The sequence below is a fragment of the Oncorhynchus nerka genome, linkage group LG12, assembly GCF_034236695.1.
Source record: "Oncorhynchus nerka isolate Pitt River linkage group LG12, Oner_Uvic_2.0, whole genome shotgun sequence".
NCBI lineage: Eukaryota > Metazoa > Chordata > Actinopteri > Salmoniformes > Salmonidae > Oncorhynchus > Oncorhynchus nerka.
The window spans coordinates 81,773,084-81,793,400 of NC_088407.1; the positions used below are offsets into that span (position 1 = coordinate 81,773,084).

The 20,317-nt window shown below is 45.2% G+C and overlaps 1 protein-coding gene across 1 annotated transcript in view; it reads left to right on the top strand.

Annotated features, from left to right (window-relative positions):
- The first annotated feature begins 783 nt into the window (after positions 1-783).
- Positions 784-20,317, top strand: part of LOC115120510 (forkhead box protein N3-like) — a 156,674-nt gene continuing 137,140 nt past the window's right edge. The window contains exons 1-2 of the mRNA XM_065025867.1: positions 784-996; positions 11,041-11,687. Of these exons, the coding sequence (XP_064881939.1) occupies positions 11,067-11,687 (621 nt within the window). The 5' untranslated portion in view covers positions 784-996; positions 11,041-11,066. The remainder of the gene's footprint in view (positions 997-11,040; positions 11,688-20,317) is intronic.

Consider the following 20,317-nt stretch of genomic DNA (forward strand, 5'->3'; position numbering starts at 1 on the left):
CGACAACATAGCATGGCAGCAACACACGACAACATAGCATGGCAGCAACACACGACAACATAGCAAGGCAGCAACACACGACAACATAGCATGGTAGAAACACAACATGACAGTAACATGGTAGCAACACAACATGGTAGCAGCACAACATGACAATAACACGGTAGCAACACCACATGACAACCTTCAGTTCAGGAGGTTAAAGGCCAAATTGACCTTAAGTCAGTTGGGCCTGAGCTGAACAGAAACAGTAAACCTATATAAGTGCATGGTGGGATGAATGGGGGAAATGTCAGTATTTATTCGCCTACTGTTATAAACTCTGCCTTAATTTAAGTCCGTTTTAGACTGATTGAAAGTGCTAACTATAATGACTGATGTATAGTTACATGAGGTGTTTTCTGTGCAAAAAAAACAACAACTGAAAGGTTCAATCTCCATTTGCAAAAAAATAGTTAATTAAAATGATCCATGGCTTGACAGCGATATACTAACTCCAGTTACACGGTCTCCGCATCCACATCCACAAAACAAATGTTGATGTCTTTGGACAGCTGCTATTTGGGCCCTGAAACACACCCTCGTTTATTATGTTTAACTCTTTACTTTGGGCTCAACACCACTACCACGCTATGTGTGTGTGTGTGTGTGTGTGTGTCAGCCGCCAGTTTTGGGCCGAGGTCATATGCACTTCTCATTTGCTGACGAGAGAGTCCGTTTTACCCTCCTCTCTCACATTCGCGCTCTCTCTCTCTCACACACATTCTGCATTGGGGACGAGGAAGAGCTCAAATAACCGGAGTCCTGGAAATGCGCCGATGAGGACTGATTTATGACCGCACTTGGTTCGCTTTCCCCGGGCTATCTCTCTATAAACCTCGGTGTTTAATTAGGGCTGAGGAATACAATGTCATATTTTAAAGGAATTAACGCAGGAGTGGTTGTTCCAAATACGTCTTCTATTTGTACCTCCTGATTCAAAGGCTAGATCGTCAGGTAAGGAGAGAAAACAGAGTTCGGAATCCTCGTCGGGAATATCTGACTATCGAGTAGATGAGTTCATATTTTACTGATCGATAGGCTATAACATTATATCCATATCGCTTTACTTGTGCTTGAAGCCTTGACATGTGACATACCAATCACAGTCGTAGGCTACATTTGACAAAATACCAAAAATCGAATATACTTTTATTTAAAAACGAATATGATTTTAGATGTACTGTTTACAGTCTATTAATATATGGTAGACTATGCTATAAAGTGGTAATATGTATAGGTTAGGTAGCAGACATTAGCCGTCGGCAAAGCGTCGGCTACATAGTTTATCGTTTTCCCAAAGTTTTTGTTAATCTTCTGTTATTTTGTAACGTTCCCATTCCTGTTCGGAACAGTGCGTTGAGCATCTGTTATTCATGCACCGGGGCGCAGTAGCCTATAGTCGCGGCTACCACGGTTGGCATTTTACTTTTAACTTAGGATATCTGCAGTCAAAGTTTGCATTCATAGTTGAATGCATGCAGAAGCATAGTCCTGGTAATATTGCTTACTTGCTTACACGAGATATGAATTGAATGGACTGGCAAAATATTTTATTCTTTAAGCTTGTCATGTTTGGCTACCGGTTGTCTTTCCCACAGTTTCCTACATACTGTATCTACAACCAGCAGCCTATTATACTCTAATACTGAACTAGCACAACGGAACGATGAAGCAGAGTCCTGCATTTAGATGGATAAAATACATTCCTGTAATTGTTGTGAACTAAGCTATTACATCAATGATCAGGGGCCCTCCGAGTGGCGTAGCGGTGTAAGGCTAGGGCTGTCACTTCTTTTCATTTATCTGGGCAAGTCAGTTAATAAGAACAAATTGTTATTTACAATGACAGCCTAACCCGGGCCAATTGTGCGCTGCACTATGGGACTCCGAATCACGGCCGGATGTGACGCGGCTTGGATTCAAACCAGACTCTGCAGTGACACCTCTTGCTCCGAGATGCGCGACTCAGGAGCTCACTACATTCCATGGTTTGATTCCAGGCTGTATCACAACAAGTCGAGTCTCATAGGGTGGTGCACAATTGGCCCAGTGTCATCCAGGTTAGGGTTTGGTCGGGGTAGACTGTCATTGTAAATAACAATTTGTTCTTAACTGACTTGCCAGGTTAAATAAAGGTTCATGCTCATGGTCTTATTGGCAGTTTAGTAGAAAGGTGATGTATAATTCCATTTTTATTGGAGAGTCTTTGGGAAAGGGTTCCCGCAGGTATGTGATGGACTGACATGTAGCCCCTATCTGCAGTTAAATGACCTAGTGGCCTCATGGGTTGAATGTAATTAATATTTTTCATAATGAATCAACTGTTTTTTTAGACTGAAAATCCAGTGTTTCAATGCAAAATGGTTTTGTTATATTTCAGTCTTCTTTGATGTAGATAACGTGTAATATTGGGATGCAAACTCAAAATGGGAATATATTTCAACTCTATATCTGACATGATACAGGGGCCTTCTTTTTTTTTAAAGTCCATAACCATGTGTGTGAGGTTTATACTTTTGTTTCAAAGTAGATTTGTTTAAGACTACCAAGAAACATTCTGTGTCTCTGATTTAGCCCACTACAGTAAAAGGGCAGGCAACAATACAAAGCTCTAGCAGCCCAAAGGTCTTGAGTTCAAATCTCATCATGGACAATTTTAGCTAATTAGTCACTTTTCAACTTCTTACTACTTTTGCTACTTCTGCAATTACTTAGCATGTTAGCTAACCCTAACCCTTTTTGCTAATCTTTCCCCTAACCCTAACCCTTTAACCTAACTCCTAAACTTAACTCTAACCCTTAGCCTCGCTCACAATAGTTCGCTAGCTAACATTAGTTCGCTAGCTAACAATAGCCACCTAGCTCGAATTCGTTACATATCATATGTTTAGCAAAATCGTACCATATTGTACTTTTTGCAAATTCGTAACATATTGTACGTTTTGCAAATTCATAACATAGTGTACTTTTTGCAAATTCATAACATATAATTATATTTATTGAGCTATTTTGGGAATGTTCCACTCCACTTGCAATAGGCTACAGCTCCAATCTGTGAGAATGCTACTTGAAGAAGGCCATTGAAATTGCAGTGTAAGCCTAGCCTATCTGTTTATCACATTGGACATTCTCCTCCAGAAAATAGTCAACATTTCCTCTTAAACTAATAACTAGTTCAACACAGCAAGTGCATGTTGTGGTGGTGTTCAACATTCTTTAAGAAAAAGTACAATGATGTTCTCCTGAGTGGCGCAGCTGTCTAAGGCGCTTGGGGCGTCACTACAGCCTCGGGTTTCGATCCCAGGCTGTGTTACAGCCGGCTGTGACCGGGAGACCCATGAGGGTGTGCGCAGTTGTCCGGGTTAGGGGAGGGTTTGGCCAGCCAGGATTTCCTCGTCCCATCACACTCTAGTGACCCCTTGTGGCAGGCCAGGCACCTGCGAGCTGATCTCATTGCCAGCTGGATGGTGTTTCCTCCGACACATTGGTGTGGCAGGTTTCTGGGTTAAGCTAACAGTGTGTCAAGAAGCAGTGCAACTTGACAGGGTCATGTTTCGGGGGATGCATGGCTCTCAACCTTCATCGAGTCCATACAGGAGTTGCAGCTATGGGACAAGACTGTTACTACCAATTGGGGTGAAAAAAGTGTCAACGTAAACGAAATGTCAAGGGGAAGCGGTATGGGTTTCAACCATAGCCCAGCCGGAACACGCCTGAGTACTTCTCTCATATACTTTTGGGAAGAAACCTGCTTGCGCCCATTTTTAATTAAAGGGAGCACGGGGTCCAATCTGGACGTTGCGTGTTTACCATGGCGTGTTTACCATGTGACGTGTTTACCATGGCGTGTTTACCACGTGACGTGTTTACCATGGCGTGTTTACCATGTTGCGTGTTTACCATGACGTGTTTACCATGTGATGTGTTTACCATGTGACGTGTTTACCATGGCGTGTTTACCATGTGACATGTTTACCATGGCGTGTTTACCATGTGACGTGTTTACCATGGCGTGTTTACCATGTGGCGTGTTTACCATGGCGTGTTTACCATGTTGCGTGTTTACCATGTGACGTGTTTACCATGGTGTGTTTACCATGACGTGTTTACCATGGCGTGTTTACCATGGCGTGTTTACCATGACGTGTTTACCATGACGTGTTTACCATGTGACGTGTTTACCATGGCGTGTTTACCATGTGACGTGTTTACCATGGCGTGTTTACCATGGCGTGTTTACCATGACGTGTTTACCATGGCATGTTTACCATGTGACGTGTTTACCATGGCGTGTTTACCATGTGACGTGTTTACCATGGCGTGTTTACCATGGCGTGTTTACCATGACGTGTTTACCATGGCATGTTTACCATGTGACGTGTTTACCATGGCGTGTTTACCATGTGACGTGTTTACCATGGCGTGTTTACCATGACGTGTTTACCATGGCGTGTTTACCATGGCGTGTTTACCATGTGACGTGTTTACCATGGTGTGTTTACCATGGCGTGTTTACCATGTGACGTGTTTACCATGGCATGTTTACCATGTGACGTGTTTACCATGGCGTGTTTACCATGTGACGTGTTTACCATGGCGTGTTTACCATGTGACGTGTTTACCATGGCGTGTTTACCATGGTGTGTAAAACTGTAAAACCGGTTTCATCCACCTCCACTGGAGCATCGGTAGTCTACCATGACGTGTTTACCATGGCGTGTTTACCATGACGTGTTTACCATGTGACGTGTTTACCATGGCGTATTTACCATGCCGTGTTTACCATGGCGTGTTTACCATGTGACGTGTTTACCATGGCGTGTTTACCATGGCGTGTTTACCATGTGACGTGTTTACCATGTAACGTGTTTACAATGGCGTGTTTACCATGTGACGTGTTTACCATGGCGTGTTTACCATGGCGTGTAAAAGTGTAAAACCGGTTTCATCCACCTCCACTGGAGCATCGGTAGTCTATAACGGGGGAGTGAGTGGGTTTTTCAGAGACTGCTTTGGTAAAACAAATCCCCTGATAATGGCGGATTAAACCATATAAACATGATTGTTACCTCAATTAGATACGCAGGGGTGAGAAAGAGAGTGAGAGAGAGAGAGAGACAGGGAGAGAGAGAGAGAGTGAGAGAGAGAGAGTGAGAGAGAGAGAGAGAGAGAGAGACAGGGAGAGAGAGAGAGACAGGGAGAGAGAGAGAGAGAGAGAGACAGGGAGAGAGAGAGAGAGTGAGAGAGAGAGAGAGACAGGAGAGAGAGAGAGAGAGAGAGAGACAGGGAGAGAGAGAGAGCGTGAGCGAGACAGAGACAGGGAGAAACAGAGAGATTGAGGAAGGTAGAGAAGGAGTGAAAGAGAGAGATTGAGGGAGAGAGAGGAGAGGGATAGATAAGAAATAAGTAGACAACAGCCTGGTTATCTGATGGTTAGGGCTACAACGACCTGGTTATCTGATGGTTAGGGCTACAACGACCTGGTTATTTGAAGGTTAAGGCTACAACGACCTGGTTATATGAAGGTTAGGGTTACAACGACCTGGTTATCTGATGGTTAGGGCTACAAATCAAATCAAATCAAATGTATTTATATAGCCCTTCCTACATCAGCTGGTATCTCAAAGTGCTGTACAGAAACCCAGCCTAAAACCCCAAACAGCAAGCAATGCAGGTGTAGAAGCACGGTGGCTAGGAAAAACTCCCTAGAAAGGCCAAACCCTAGGAAGAAACCTAGAGAGGAACCAGGCTACGTGGGGTGGCCAGTCCTCTTCTGGCTGTGCCGGGTGGAGATTATAACAGAACATGGCCAAGATGTTCAAATGTTCATAAATGACCAGCATGGTCGAATAATAGTAAGGCAGAACAGTTGAAACTGGAGCAGCAGCATGGCCAGGTGGACTGGGGACAGCAAGGAGTCATCATGTCAGGTAGTCCTGGGATATGGTCCTAGGGCTCAGGTCAGTTGAAACTGGAGCAGCAGCATGGCCAGGTGGACTGGGGACAGCAAGGAGTCATCATGTCAGGTAGTCCTGGGACATGGTCCTAGGGCTCAGGTCAGTTGAAACTGGAGCAGCAGCATGGCCAGGTGGACTGGGGACAGCAAGGAGTCATCATGTCAGGTAGTCCTGGGGCATGGTCCTAGGGCTCAAGTCCTCCGAGAGAGAGAAAGAAAGAGAGAAGGAGAGAATTAGAGAACGCACACTTAGATTCACACAGGACACCGAATAGGACAGGAGAGGTACTCCAGATATAACAAACTGACCCTAGCCCCCCGACACATAAACTACTGCAGCATAAATACTGGAGGCTGAGACAGGAGGGTTCAGGAGACACTGTATATATAACAACGACCTGGTTATATGAAGGTTAGGGCTACAACGACCTGGTTATCTGATGGTTAGGGCTACAACGACCTGGTTATTTGAAGGTTAGGGCTACAGCGACCTGGTTATCTGATGGTTAGGGCTACAACGACCTGGTTATCTGATGGTTAGGCCTACAACGACCTGGTTATCTGATGGTTAGGGCTACAACGACCTGGTTATATGAAGGTTAGGGCTACAACGACCTGGTTATGTGATGGTTAGGGCTACAATGACCTCGTTATTTTGAAGGTTAGGGCTACAATGACCTGGTTATCTGATGGTTAGGGCTACAATGACCTGGTTATCTGATGGTTAGGGCTACAACGACCTGGTTATCTGATGGTTAGGGCTACAACGACCTGGTTATATGATGGTTAGGGCTACAACGACCTGGTTATCTGATGGTTAGGGCTACAACGACCTGGTTATCTGATGGTTAGGGCTACAACGACCTGGTTATCTGATGGTTAGGCCTACAACGACCTGGTTATCTGATGGTTAGGGCTACAATGACCTGGTTATATGAAGGTTAGGGATACAATGACCTGGTTATCTGATGGTTAGGGCTACAACGACCTGGTTATCTGATGGTTAGGGCTACAACGACCTGGTTATCTGATGGTTAGGGCTACAGCGACCTGGTTATCTGATGATTAGGGCTACAACGACCTGGTTATCTGATGGTTAGGGCTACAACGACCTGGTTATCTGATGGTTAGGGCTACAACGACCTGGTTATCTGATGGTTAGGGATACAACGACCTGGTTATCTGATGGTTAGGGCTACAACGACCTGCTTATGTGATGGTTAGGGCTACAACGACCTGGTTATTTTGAAGGTTAGGGCTACAATGACCTGGTTATCTGATGGTTAGGGCTACAATGACCTGGTTATCTGATGGTTAGGGCTACAACGACCTGGTTATTTTGAAGGTTAGGGCTACAACGACCTGGTTATCTGATGGTTAGGGCTACAACGACCTGGTTATCTGATGGTTAGGGCTACAACGACCTGGTTATTTGAAGGTTAGGGCTACAACGACCTGGTTATCTGATGGTTAGGGCTACAACGACCTGGTTATTTCATCGAGTCAGATGGCTTATTCATCACAAAACCATGTGATATTGCCAATTATTTGAATGATTATTTAATTGGTAAAGTGGGCAAACTTAGACAGGGAATGTCAACAACAAACAGTAAGCCATCATATTCATGCATTAAAAAACAAATATCAAAATAGAAGTATTGTAAGTTAGAAGTTAGTGTGGGAGAGGTGGAAAAGTTATTGTTATCGATCAATAATGACAAACCTCCTGGCATTGACAACTTAGATGGAAAGCTACTGAGGATGGTAGCTGACTCTATAGCCACTCATATCTATCATATATTTAATCTGAGTTTAGAGTAAAGGGTTTTTCCTCAGCCTGGAGGGAATCCAAAGTCTTTCCGCTACCCAAGAATGGTAAAGCGGCCCTTACTGGTTCTAACAACCGACGTATCAGCTTGCTGCCAGCGCTTAGCACTGTTGTAAAAAAAGTGTTTGACCAAATACAATGCTACTGTATTTCTCTGTAAACAAATGAATAACATACTTTATTTATTTAGTATTGTATTAGGATCACCAAATACTCTTCCTCGGCTCCAAACAGAAAAACAAAACACAACAAATAACACTACATAAAACAATACATAATACAATGCCAAATACAATACAAAATATATTAAAATGTCTGTGTCTCTCCTCACAGTCCCCGATCCCTGATCATATTGCTAGTTTGAGTTACCTGGGGTGGCAGAGTTCCATTTACTCATGGCTCTATTTCATTCTTTAGAGTGTACGATGTTGGAGGGGGTGTTAAGCTGACACACGGAATTGTTTTACGATGCCCATACTATGGATCATTTAGCTATTTTATTTAGAATTGATTTTTGCCTTTACTACTAAAGCCCATAGAAATGCATTGAATAACATATACACAATGGCAAAAAAAGACATTAAAAAAATATAAGAAACATGGTTTTGAAGTGTCTGTCCTAAATCTAGGAGATATACTATATATTTCCTGAGTTTTTTTTTTTACATCTTATTTTCTTTACAAATATTTAACCTCTTTTTTGAGGTAGGCACAAAACTAACTTCATTCTTCCATTCATTTTTTATACCACTTATCTTCAGGCAAGTCCCGTGAAACTAGTTGTGGTCATAGAGTAAAATGGAACAACATCGTATTCGTGGGAATCTCCCCTTTCCACAGTGGTGTCCCATTAGTTTTGTAGGTCAAACCTACGTTTACGTGAGAAGACTGACTTTAAGGATGATGGTCTGACAAACACCTCTCTAGCTCTGCCATCTTTCAATGCAGATGTGAAAATGCAACACTGGTGAATGGATCCAATGCAAACAAAAATGTCTCTAGTTTAGACTGATTGATTCTGATGGGGATTGTTTTGTTATGTAACTTAGATTGACACACCGGTGCATCAATCGAACTCCAGGGTTTTAATACTGTGCATTTGAAAAATAAAGGAGAGCCGCACACTCTAGGAGCTCAGATGCAATAATTGAATAACCATCGTTTCGACAGACGATCTGTCTTTATTTTTCATATCTAGGCATTTCAGTTAAGATCAAATTCCTATTTTCAACGACAGCCTAGAAACAGTGGGTTAACTGCCTGTTCAGGGGCAGAATGACAGATTTGTACCATGTCAGCTTGGGGATCTGAACTTGCAACCCTCCGGTTACTAGTCCAACGCTCTAACCACTAGGCTACCCGGCCACCCCTTAATGGGGTATGGTGACAAACAGTGCAGGTCACTAGTTTATATCGTGTCAAAGGACACAACGGTCTGTAATCATGGCCGGGTGTGGCCTGATATCATTGGTTAATTCTCAGATATAAGAAGAACATACAAAAACATGAATAGCATACGATCATAGATACAATTTGGCTACAAACACTTACAATGAACAGCAAAATCACAATAATCACAAGAACGGCTTCAGATTAAAGTCTACGTTGAGACCGAAGGGAGCAAGGGTCTTCAAATTAAAGGTCCAGGCAGCCTCTCGTTTTAACAATAAATTGCTAATAAATTGTCCCACTCCCAGGGAGGGTGACTTGTTCGTTGCCGATATAACGTAGGGACGAAATCGAGTGGTTTGCTTCCAAAAAGTGGGCTGTAACTGGGTAAGTCGAGTTTTTGCACCTAACGGTGCTACGATGCGATTCGTACTTTTAATTTCCGTTTTGTTTTACCCACATCATTTTTTACCACAAGGACAATAAGATATAAGATAAATAACTGCCTTAGTGGAGCACGTACTAACACCTTTTATTGGGATCTGTTTCCCTGTTTGAGGGTGTTTGAAGGATCTACATTTATAAGTGCCATTGCATTGAGCACAGCCGTTACACTTGTAGTTTCCATCCAGTGGGGACGTTGTGCAGGGATATCTTGGGGTGGCAAATCAGAGTTATTAGATTACTGCATCTGAGCTCCAAGAGTGTGTGGCTCTCCTTAGCCAGCACCTCGCCTAAATAGGTGTGCGTTTCTTTTACCTCTAGATTAATACTGAGTGTTCGAACTGTGTTCCAACTGCTTGAACAGACAGTTCAGTACCTTTAAACAATCATTACCTCAATCATTACCTCGCACAAAGACCAATAGTGATGCAGTAAATTGACAAGCACCCTCTGTGTACATCTAACTGCAATACGGCTCCTCTGTTCTGTGTACATCTAACTGCAATACGGCTCCTCTGTTCTGTGTACATCTAACTGCAATACGGCTCCTCTGTTCTGTGTACATCTAACTGCAATACGGCTCCTCTGTTCTGTGTACATCTAACTGCAATACGGCTCCTCTGTTCTGTGTACATCTAACTGCAATACGGCTCCTCTGTTCTGTGTACATCTAACTGCAATACGGCTCCTCTGTTCTAGACCGACTGCAATTTTCCTTTGTCCTTCTTTGCCTCACATGACCACACAACTGGGCAGGAGTCCAGGTGTGACAAAACTAGGGCCTGTAGGACCTGCCTGTTTGATTTAGATGTCAAGAAAGCAGAGCAATACCTAATCATGGGAGAGACCTCTTCCCATTTTAGAAACCATTGAGTCAATACAGTATGTTTTGACCATGACAGCTTGCTATCTAGGGTTACACCCAGCAATTTAGTCTCCTCATCTTGCTCAGTCGCCACATTATTCAGTAATAGATCTAGATGAGGTTTAGGGTTGAGTGAGTGATTTGTCCCAAAAACATTGCTTTTATCTTTTGAGTTGGAGTGTGTGTGTGTGTGTGTGTGTGTGTGTGTGTGTGTGTGTGTGTGTGTGCGGGGTGTAATTTGGAGTATTCAGAATAGTCCGTTTGCATGAGGTGTGTGTGTGTGTAACGTTATGTCCTCCAGCTGTCATGATGGAATCGCAAGGACAATGTTTATAACAATAGTAACACAATGTATTATAATAACATATTATAATACATTTCAAGGCCCACCCTCTCTCTCTCCCTCCCACCCTCTCTCTCCTGACTGTCCAACACTAACATCTTAATCTCTATCTCTATATCTGTCTCCATTGACTAACTGTCTAACACTAATCCCCCTCTCTATCTGTCTTCCAGGAGTCTAGGTGGTGGTGGTGGTGTCCATGGGACCCGTCATGCCTCCCAGTAAGAAGCCTGAGGCGTCTGGCATCAGCGTGGCCAGCGCCAGCCTCTCCCACCTCTACCAGGCCAGCTCGCTGCAGGAGGCAGAGGAACTCGACCTGGCCTTCCCCGCCCCCTTGGCCCTCCCCTTAGCACCCCTCACCGACGGAGCCGCCAAGCCTGAGAAAGGCACCTCCACCCCAGGTATGGAGGATGAGGAGTTGACCAACCTCAACTGGCTCCATGAGAGCAAGAACCTGCTCAACAGCTTCGGAGACCCTGTCCTGCGCAGCGTCAGCCCCGTGGGGGGCGAAGGGGGTGTGGCCGGTAACCGCGGCGACGGGGACCACGACAACATGCCGCCATCGCCGATAGCGGGCGGGGACCTGCCGTACGACGCCGATCGGAACCCCAACTGTAAGCCTCCCTATTCCTTCAGCTGCCTGATCTTCATGGCCATTGAGGACGCTCCGTCCAAGAGGCTGCCGGTGAAGGAGATATACACCTGGATCCTAGAACACTTCTCCTACTTTACCAATGCTCCCACAGGCTGGAAGAACTCTGTCAGGCACAACCTGTCCCTCAATAAGTGCTTCAAGAAGGTTGACAAGGACAGGAGCCAGGTAAGAACGAGGAGGAGAAGTAGGAGGACCACAGGCGGACATACTGGACCCATTCACATGACTTACACACACATAGACAAACACTTGCCACAGTAAAGTACAGAAAGGGCTCTATTTTCAGATGGTGTTAAGGCAACGCTAGTGTCAAACGCCCTAATGCCAGGTTCAGCAATTTACCTGTCTTATATCAGCTCCCTTGCACGCAGATGGGAAGGGTGGAAATATTGGAGATGTGTCCTTAAAAACATGGTTCCAAAGTGATAATTTCAGGCAACGCTGATAAGGATATTTAAGCAGTAATGCAGTAGGTTATGTCATGGAATTTGACAGCAGAAACACAGCCTATCCAGCTGTGACGCACACTGCCCATATGCGCATGAAACAAGAATAGCATAGTGTGCTTTTGGTGCATGTATACTTCGTATTTAGAAACATTAAAAACTCATTTGGATTTTTAAAATTAAAAACCAGGCTAGGCCTGGTAATTATCTATCTGGGCATGGCACCTTCAGGGTGATTATCAACTGGGCGTGGCACCTTCAGGGTGATTATCAACTGGGCGTGGCACCTTCAGGGTGATTATCAACTGGATGTGGCACCTTCAGGGTGATTATCAACTGGGCATGGCACCTTCAGGGTGATTATCTATCTGGGCGTGGCACCTTCAGGGTGATTATCAACTGGACGTGGCACCTTCAGGGTGATTATCAACTGGGCGTGGCACCTTCGGGGTGATTATCAACTGGGCACGGCACCTTCAGGGTGATTATCAACTGGGCACGGCACCTTCGGGGTGATTATCAACTGGGCGTGGCACCTTCGGGGTGATTATCAACTGGGCACGGCACCTTCAGGGTGATTATCAACTGGGCACGGCACCTTCGGGGTGATTATCAACTGGGCACGGCAACCTTCAGGGTGATTATCAACTGGACGTGGCACCTTCAGGGTGATTATCAACTGGGCACGGCACCTTCAGGGTGATTATCAACTGGGCACGGCACCTTCAGGGTGATTATCAACTGGGCATGGCACCTTCAGGGTGATTATCAACTGGGCATGGCACCTTCAGGGTGATTATCAACTGGGCATGGCACCTTCAGGGTGATTATCAACTGGGAAGGCACCTTCAGGGTGATTATCAACTGGGAAGGCACCTTCACGGTGATTATCAACTGGGCGTGGCACCTTCAGGGTGATTATCAACTGGGCGTGGCACCTTCAGGGTGATTATCAACTGGGCACGGCACCTTCAGGGTGATTATCAACTGGGCACGGCACCTTCAGGGTGATTATCTATCTGGGCAGGGCACCTTTGGGGTGATTATCAACTGGGCACGGCAACCTTCAGGGTGATTATCTATCTGGGCACGGCACCTTCGGGGTGATTATCAACTGGGCACGGCAACCTTCAGGGTGATTATCTATCTGGGCACGGCACCTTCGGGGTGATTATCAACTGGGCACGGCACCTTCAGGGTGATTATCAACTGGGCACGGCACCTTCGGGGTGATTATCAACTGGGCACGGCACCTTCGGGGTGATTATCAACTGGGCGCGGCACCTTCAGGGTGATTATCAACTGGGCACGGCACCTTCAGGGTGATTATCAACTGGGCATGGCACCTTCAGGGTGATTATCAACTGGGCACGGCACCTTCAGGGTGATTATCAACTGGGCACGGCACCTTCAGGGTGATTATCAACTGGGCATGGCACCTTCAGGGTGATTATCAACTGGGCATGGCACCTTCAGGGTGATTATCAACTGGGAAGGCACCTTCAGGGTGATTATCAACTGGGAAGGCACCTTCAGGGTGATTATCAACTGGGCACGGCACCAGGAGAAGGAGAGCAGGCCCTACTGTCGGAAAGAGGGGCAACGGTGGAATAAACATTTTAAAAGTGACACGCCTTCCTAAAATGGGTTATAACTCAGTTCTGTTTGTGATATGAAGATTCTAACAACAACAGTGTTAGACGTAGGGGGGCATGACTTTAAAAATTGTAAAATGGTGGAGTAATACAAAAAGTACATTCATTAGCAGACTGCTTTAGTGGTTCTAGTGTTAACCCTTTACAATACCTTAACCCTTAACTTTTACATCCCATGACTCCAGATGCAAAGGTTGTGTGTTTAATCCCAGTTGTGGAACCTTGTTTTTTTTAGCTATCAAAAACCTTAAGCCTTAACTTAACCATTTGGAATTAATGCCTAAATGTGAAAGTTTAACCCTACCCCAAACCTTAAACCTTAACTTCGAAATGTAATGTTTGGAGACAGAACGATGCTGAGCAGGATTAAACCCAGGATGTCAAAAACACTTCGAAATGTGACGTTTGGAGCAACTTCGAAATGTGACGTTTGGAGAAAGATCTTGTTGGTGATATGCCTAGTCTGAATTGTCTTTGATGTTTTGTTTGAATTGTAAATTCCTACACTGCTGCCTATCCATTAATGAATAATTGGGCAGGTGTGGTTTTCAGATAACTGTTTGATAAATGAATTGCTTATCACTTGTAGAAAGTAAAGTCCCATCTGTTTGTGTGTATGATTGACTGTAAGCAGCAAACTGCTCTGTAGCAGATCAGACCGGAGATACGCGTCACATAGCCATGGCGAGTCCAGATAGTGGGCTTGGGGATTCCCTGGGTGTTATCACAGAGAACGTATCACACTTGGCGCCTCCGATTCCCTTCGTCTCTTCTTGTCTTTTTAAAAAACAACGTGACCAAGCATGTTTCAAATGATAATCTACAGTTTTAAGATGAACAGTATATGGTGTTTTAACGGATAATTACGATTTCCCTCATTTTGTAAAACCCCAATTAATGGCAGATGATAGACAGTCATCGTTTGGCAGCTGGCATTATGTGTGTTTATGAAGACAGACCTCTGACAGACCACATTGAGTACCACAGTATGAGTTTGGCAGCTGGCATTATGTGTGTTTATGAGGACAGACCTCTGACAGACCACATTGAGTACCACAGTATGAGTTTGGCAGCTGGCATTATGTGTGTTTATGAAGACAGACCTCTGACAGACCACATTGAGTACCACAGTGTGAGTTTGGCAGCTGGCATTATGTGTGTTTATGAGGACAGACCTCTGACAGACCACATTGAGTACCACAGTCATCGTTTGGCAGCTGGCATTATCTGTGTTTATGAAGAGAGACCTCTGACAGACCACATTGAGTACCACAGTCATCGTTTGGCAGCTGGCATTATCTGTGTTTATGAAGAGAGACCTCTGACAGACCACATTGAGTACCACAGTATGAGTTTGGCAGCTGGCATTATGTGTGTTTATGAGGACAGACCTCTGACAGACCACATTGAGTACCACAGTATGAGTTTGGCAGCTGGCATTATGTGTGTTTATGAAGACAGACCTCTGACAGACCACATTGAGTACCACAGTGTGAGTTTGGCAGCTGGCATTATGTGTGTTTATGAGGACAGACCTCTGACAGACCACATTGAGTACCACAGTATGAGTTTGGCAGCTGAAATTATCTGTGTTTATGAAGACAGACCTCTGACAGACCACATTGAGTACCACAGTCATCATTTGGCAGCTGGCATTATGTGTGTTTATGAAGACAGACCTCTGACAGACCACATTGAGTACCACAGTGTGAGTTTGGCAGCTGGCATTGTGTGTTTATGAAGACAGACCACATTGAGTACCACAGTATGAGTTTGAAATGGTACCAAAGAGGAATCTGGCGCATTGAAAACAAAGACAACATTCTGTATGATGCAATCCTGCTCCGTGTGTGTGTGTGTGTGTGTGCGTTCATGTGTGTGTGTGTGTGTGCGTGTGCATTCATGTGTGTGTGTGCGTTGTGCGTTCATGTGTATGTGTGTGCATTCATTTGTGTGTTTGTGTGTGTGTGCGTTGTGCGTTCATGTGTGTGTGTGTGCATTCATGTGTGTGTGTGTGTGTGTGTGCGTTGTGCGTTCATGTGTGTGTGTGAACAATCGCTGACAAATTAGATTAATATGCTTTAGGGAAGTCTCTGATTTGCTTATGCTAATACAGATATTTACTGTGAGGCCATAATCACCCGTCACTGATTTGGACTGGTTTAATAGATTTAGTACATTACCAGGGTGTGTGTGTAGTGTCGCTCGGGAGAGTGTGAGAGTTAGAAACAGTTAGCGTTGAGGTTGAATAGAGTTTCATACAGGTTGATGTCTATGTGTGTTTGCACTGTTTCACGTTTTTATTCGTGTACAAGATACAACAGATGTAAAACAGTACAGTGACATTGTTACCTTGAGAGCTCTTTCCAACATTACAATGAGAATAATATGTTTTCAATTAGATGGCGTAGCAGTAAGTCCTGTCGTGTCGTGTCTCTGTATATATCTCTTTCGTTTTTTTACATATTTTTCTTCGCATATCTCTTTAAAAACTTTTTGCTAAACCTAAGCTTCCAATTCCTCTCCTGCAACCCGCCTCACCCAATGTAGCTATTTTTCCTAAAGTATTTATATTTATATTTACTTGGAACCGGAACCCCTCAACTGAAGCTCAACTGAAGCTAGCCAGCAAACCACTAGCCATGCTAGCGGTCTTCAGCTAACCGGTCATCAGCTAACCTTCAGCCCGGAAAGCTCTCGCCAGTTCGAACAACGCGACTCTAACCAGAGCATAACGGACCTATTTATTTTTTTCATCCACCGATTTCTTCCCCGGATTCCCACCGCAAATGGAACATTTTTCAGCTGGATCTTCACAACTATCTATCTAGCTACCTACGAACTGTTAGCTTGCTAGCACAGACCTGCTAACCGTCTGCATCGCCGCGTCCCAAACACCCATATTTACTTTCTATCTCTTTTTGATTTTTAATTTGTTTATACCTTCCGGAAACCTGCCTCACCCAATGTGATACGGAATCGCTATTATTTTTTATAACACACTCAAGAACCTCCAGAAGCTAACCAGCTGACTAGCTACAAGCTATTTAGTCATTGTTCGTTTTTTTTTTTAACCTGGATAACACTCGCCAGTCCAGCTTCCCTGCCCCATCCACCGCTGCCCCCTGGACACTGATCTCTTGGCCACATAGCTGATGCACGCTGGAGTGTCCATTAATCACGGTACTCCATTCTGCTTGTTTGTTTTATCTGTTGGCCCCGTTGCCTAGTCAACGCCATTTTACCTGCTGTTGTCGTGCCAGCTGATTAGCTGTTGTTGTCTAACCTACTGTTTTAGCTAGCTTTCCCAATTCAACACCTGTGATTAATGTATGCCTCGCTGTATGTCTCTCTCAAATGTCAATATGCCTTGTATACTGTTGTTCAGGTTAGTTATCATTGTTTTAGTTCACAATGGACCCCCTAGTTCCACTCCTCATACCCCTGATAACTCCTTTGTCCCACCTCCCACACATGCGGTGACCTCACCCATTACAACCAGCATGTCCAGAGATACAACCTCTCTCATCATCACCCAGTGCCTGGGCTTACCTCCGCTGCACCCGCACCCCACCATACCCCTGTCTGCGCATTATGCCCTGAATATATTCTACCATGCCCAGAAACCTGCTCCTCTTATTCTCTGTCCCCAACGCTCTAGGCGACCAGTTTTGATAGCCTTTAGCCGCACCCTCATACTACTCCTTCTCTGTTCCGCGGGTGATGTGGAGGTAAACCCAGGCCCTGCATGTCCCCAGGCACCCTCATTTGTTGACTTCTGTGATCGAAAAAGCCTTGGTTTCATGCATGTCAACATCAGAAGCCTCCTCCCTAAGTTTGTTTTACTCACTGCTTTAGCACACTCTGCTAACCCTGATGTCCTTGCTGGGTCTGAATCTTGGCTCAGGAAGGCCACCAAAAATTCAGAGATTTCCATACCCAACTATAACATCTTCCGTCAAGATAGAACTGCCAAAGGGGGAGGAGTTGCAGTCTACTGCAGAGATAGCCTGCAAAGTAATGTCATACTTTCCAGGTCCATACCCAAACAGTTCGAACTACTAATTTTGAAAATTACTCTCTACAGAAATAAGTCTCTCACTGTTGCCGCCTGCTACCGACCCCCCTCAGCTTCCAGCTGTGCCCTGGACACCATTTGTGAATTGATCGCCCCCCATCTAGCTTCAGAGTTTGTTCAGTTCGGTGACCTAAACTGGGATATGCTTAACACCCCGGCAGTCCTACATTCTAAGCTAGATGCCCTAAATCTCACACAAATCATCAAGGAACCCACCAGATACAACCCTAACTCTGTAAACAAGGGCACCCTCATAGACGTCATCCTGACCAACTGGCCCTCCAAATACACCTCGGCTGTCTTCAACCAGGATCTCAGCGATCACTGCCTCATTGCCTGTATTCGCTACGGAGCCGCAGTCAAACGACCACCCCTCATCACTGTCAAACGCTCCCTAAAACACTTCTGTGAGCAGGCCTTCCTAATCGACCTGGCCCGGGTATCCTGGAAGGACAATGACCTCATCCCGTCAGTTGAGGATGCCTGGTCATTCTTTAAAAGCAACTTCCTCTCCATTTTAGATAAGCATGCTCCGTTCAAAAAATGCAGAACCAAGAACAGATACAGCCCTTGGTTCACTCCAGACCTGACTGCCCTCGACCAGCACAAAAACATCCTGTGGCGGACTGCAATAGCATCGAAGAGTCCCCGTGATATGCAACTGTTCAGGGAAGTCAGGAACCAATACACGCAGTCAGTCAGGAAAGCTAAGGCCAGCTTCTTCAGGCAGAAGTTTGCATCCTGTAGCTCCAACTCCAAAAAGTTCTGGGACACTGTGAAGTCCATGGAGAACAAGAGCACCTCCTCCCAACTTCCCACTGCACTGAGGCTAGGTAACACGGTCACCACCGATAACATTTTACATTTACATTTAAGTCATTTAGCAGACGCTCTTATCCAGAGCGACTTACAAATTGGTGCGTTCACCTTATGACATCCAGTGGAACAGCCACTTTACAATAGTGCATCTAAATATTTTAAGGGGGGGGGTGAGAAGGATTACTTTATCCTATCCTAGGTATTCCTTAAAGAGGTGGGGTTTCAGGTGTCTCCGGAAGGTGGTGATTGACTCCGCTGTCCTGGCGTCGTGAGGGAGTTTGTTCCACCATTGGGGGGCCAGAGCAGCGAACAGTTTTGACTGGGCTGAGCGTGAACTGGACTTCCTCAGTGGTAGGGAGGCGAGCAGGCCAGAGGTGGATGAACGCAGTGCCCTTGTTTGGGTGTAGGGCCTGATCAGAGCCTGGAGGTACTGAGGTGCCGTTCCCCTCACAGCTCCGTAGGCAAGCACCATGGTCTTGTAGCGGATGCGAGCTTCAACTGGAAGCCAGTGGAGAGAGCGGAGGAGCGGGGTGACGTGAGAGATTACGTTGATTACGTTACGTTGCGTTAAAAGAACGACAATAGCTGGCTAGCTAACCTAGAAAATCGCTCTAGACTACACAATTATCTTTGATACAAAGACGGCTATGTAGCTAGCTATGTAGCTAGCTACGATCAAACAAATCAAACCGTTGTACTGTAATGAAATGAAATGAAAATGTGATACTACCTGTGGAGCGAAGCGGAATGCGACCGGGTTGTTGAGTGAGGAAGTTCTATTCGGTAGATGTTGGCTAGCTGTTGGCTAACTAGCAGTGTCTCCTACGTTAAGGACGACAAATAGCTGGCTAGCTAACCTCGGTAAATTAAGATAATCACTCTAAGACTACACACTCTAAACTACACAATTATCTTGGATACGAAGACAGCAAAGACAACTATGTAGCTAGCTAACACTACACTAATCAAGTCGTTCAGTTGAGTGTAATAGTTTTTACAGTGCTGCTATTCGGTAGACGATGGGCGTTTGCTAGCTGGCTAGCTGGCTAGCTGCTGGGCAGATAGCAGTGTAGCCTACGTTAGGACGACGAAAATACGATAATTACGCAATTATCTTTGATACAACGACGGCTATGTAGCTAGCTAAGAAGAAATTGCTAAGATTAGACAAATCAAATCAAACCGTTGTACTATAATGAAATGTAATGAAATGTAATGATAAATCCATGATTATCGAAAACTTCAATAAGCATTTCTCAACGGCTGGCCATGCCTTCCGCCTGGCTTCTCCAACCTCAGCCAACAGCTCCGCCCCCCCCGCAGCTCCTCGCCCAAGCCTCTCCAGGTTCTCCTTTACCCAAATCCAGATAGCAGATGTTCTGAAAGAGCTCCAAAACCTGGACCCGTACAAATCAGCTGGGCTTGACAATCTGGACCCTCTATTTCTGAAACTATCCGCCGCCATTGTCGCAACCCCTATTACCAGCCTGTTCAACCTCTCTTTCATATCGTCCGAGATCCCCAAGGATTGGAAAGCTGTCGCAGTCATCCCCCGCTTCAAAGGGGGAGACACCCTGGACCCAAACTGCTACAGACCTATATCCATCCTGCCCTGCCTATCTAAGGTCTTCGAAAGCCAAGTCAACAAACAGGTCACTGACCATCTCGAATCCCACCGTACCTTCTCCACTGTGCAATCTGGTTTCCGAGCCGGTCACGGGTGCACCTCAGCCACACTCAAGGTACTAAACGATATCATAACCGCCATCGATAAAAGACAGTACTGTGCAGCCGTCT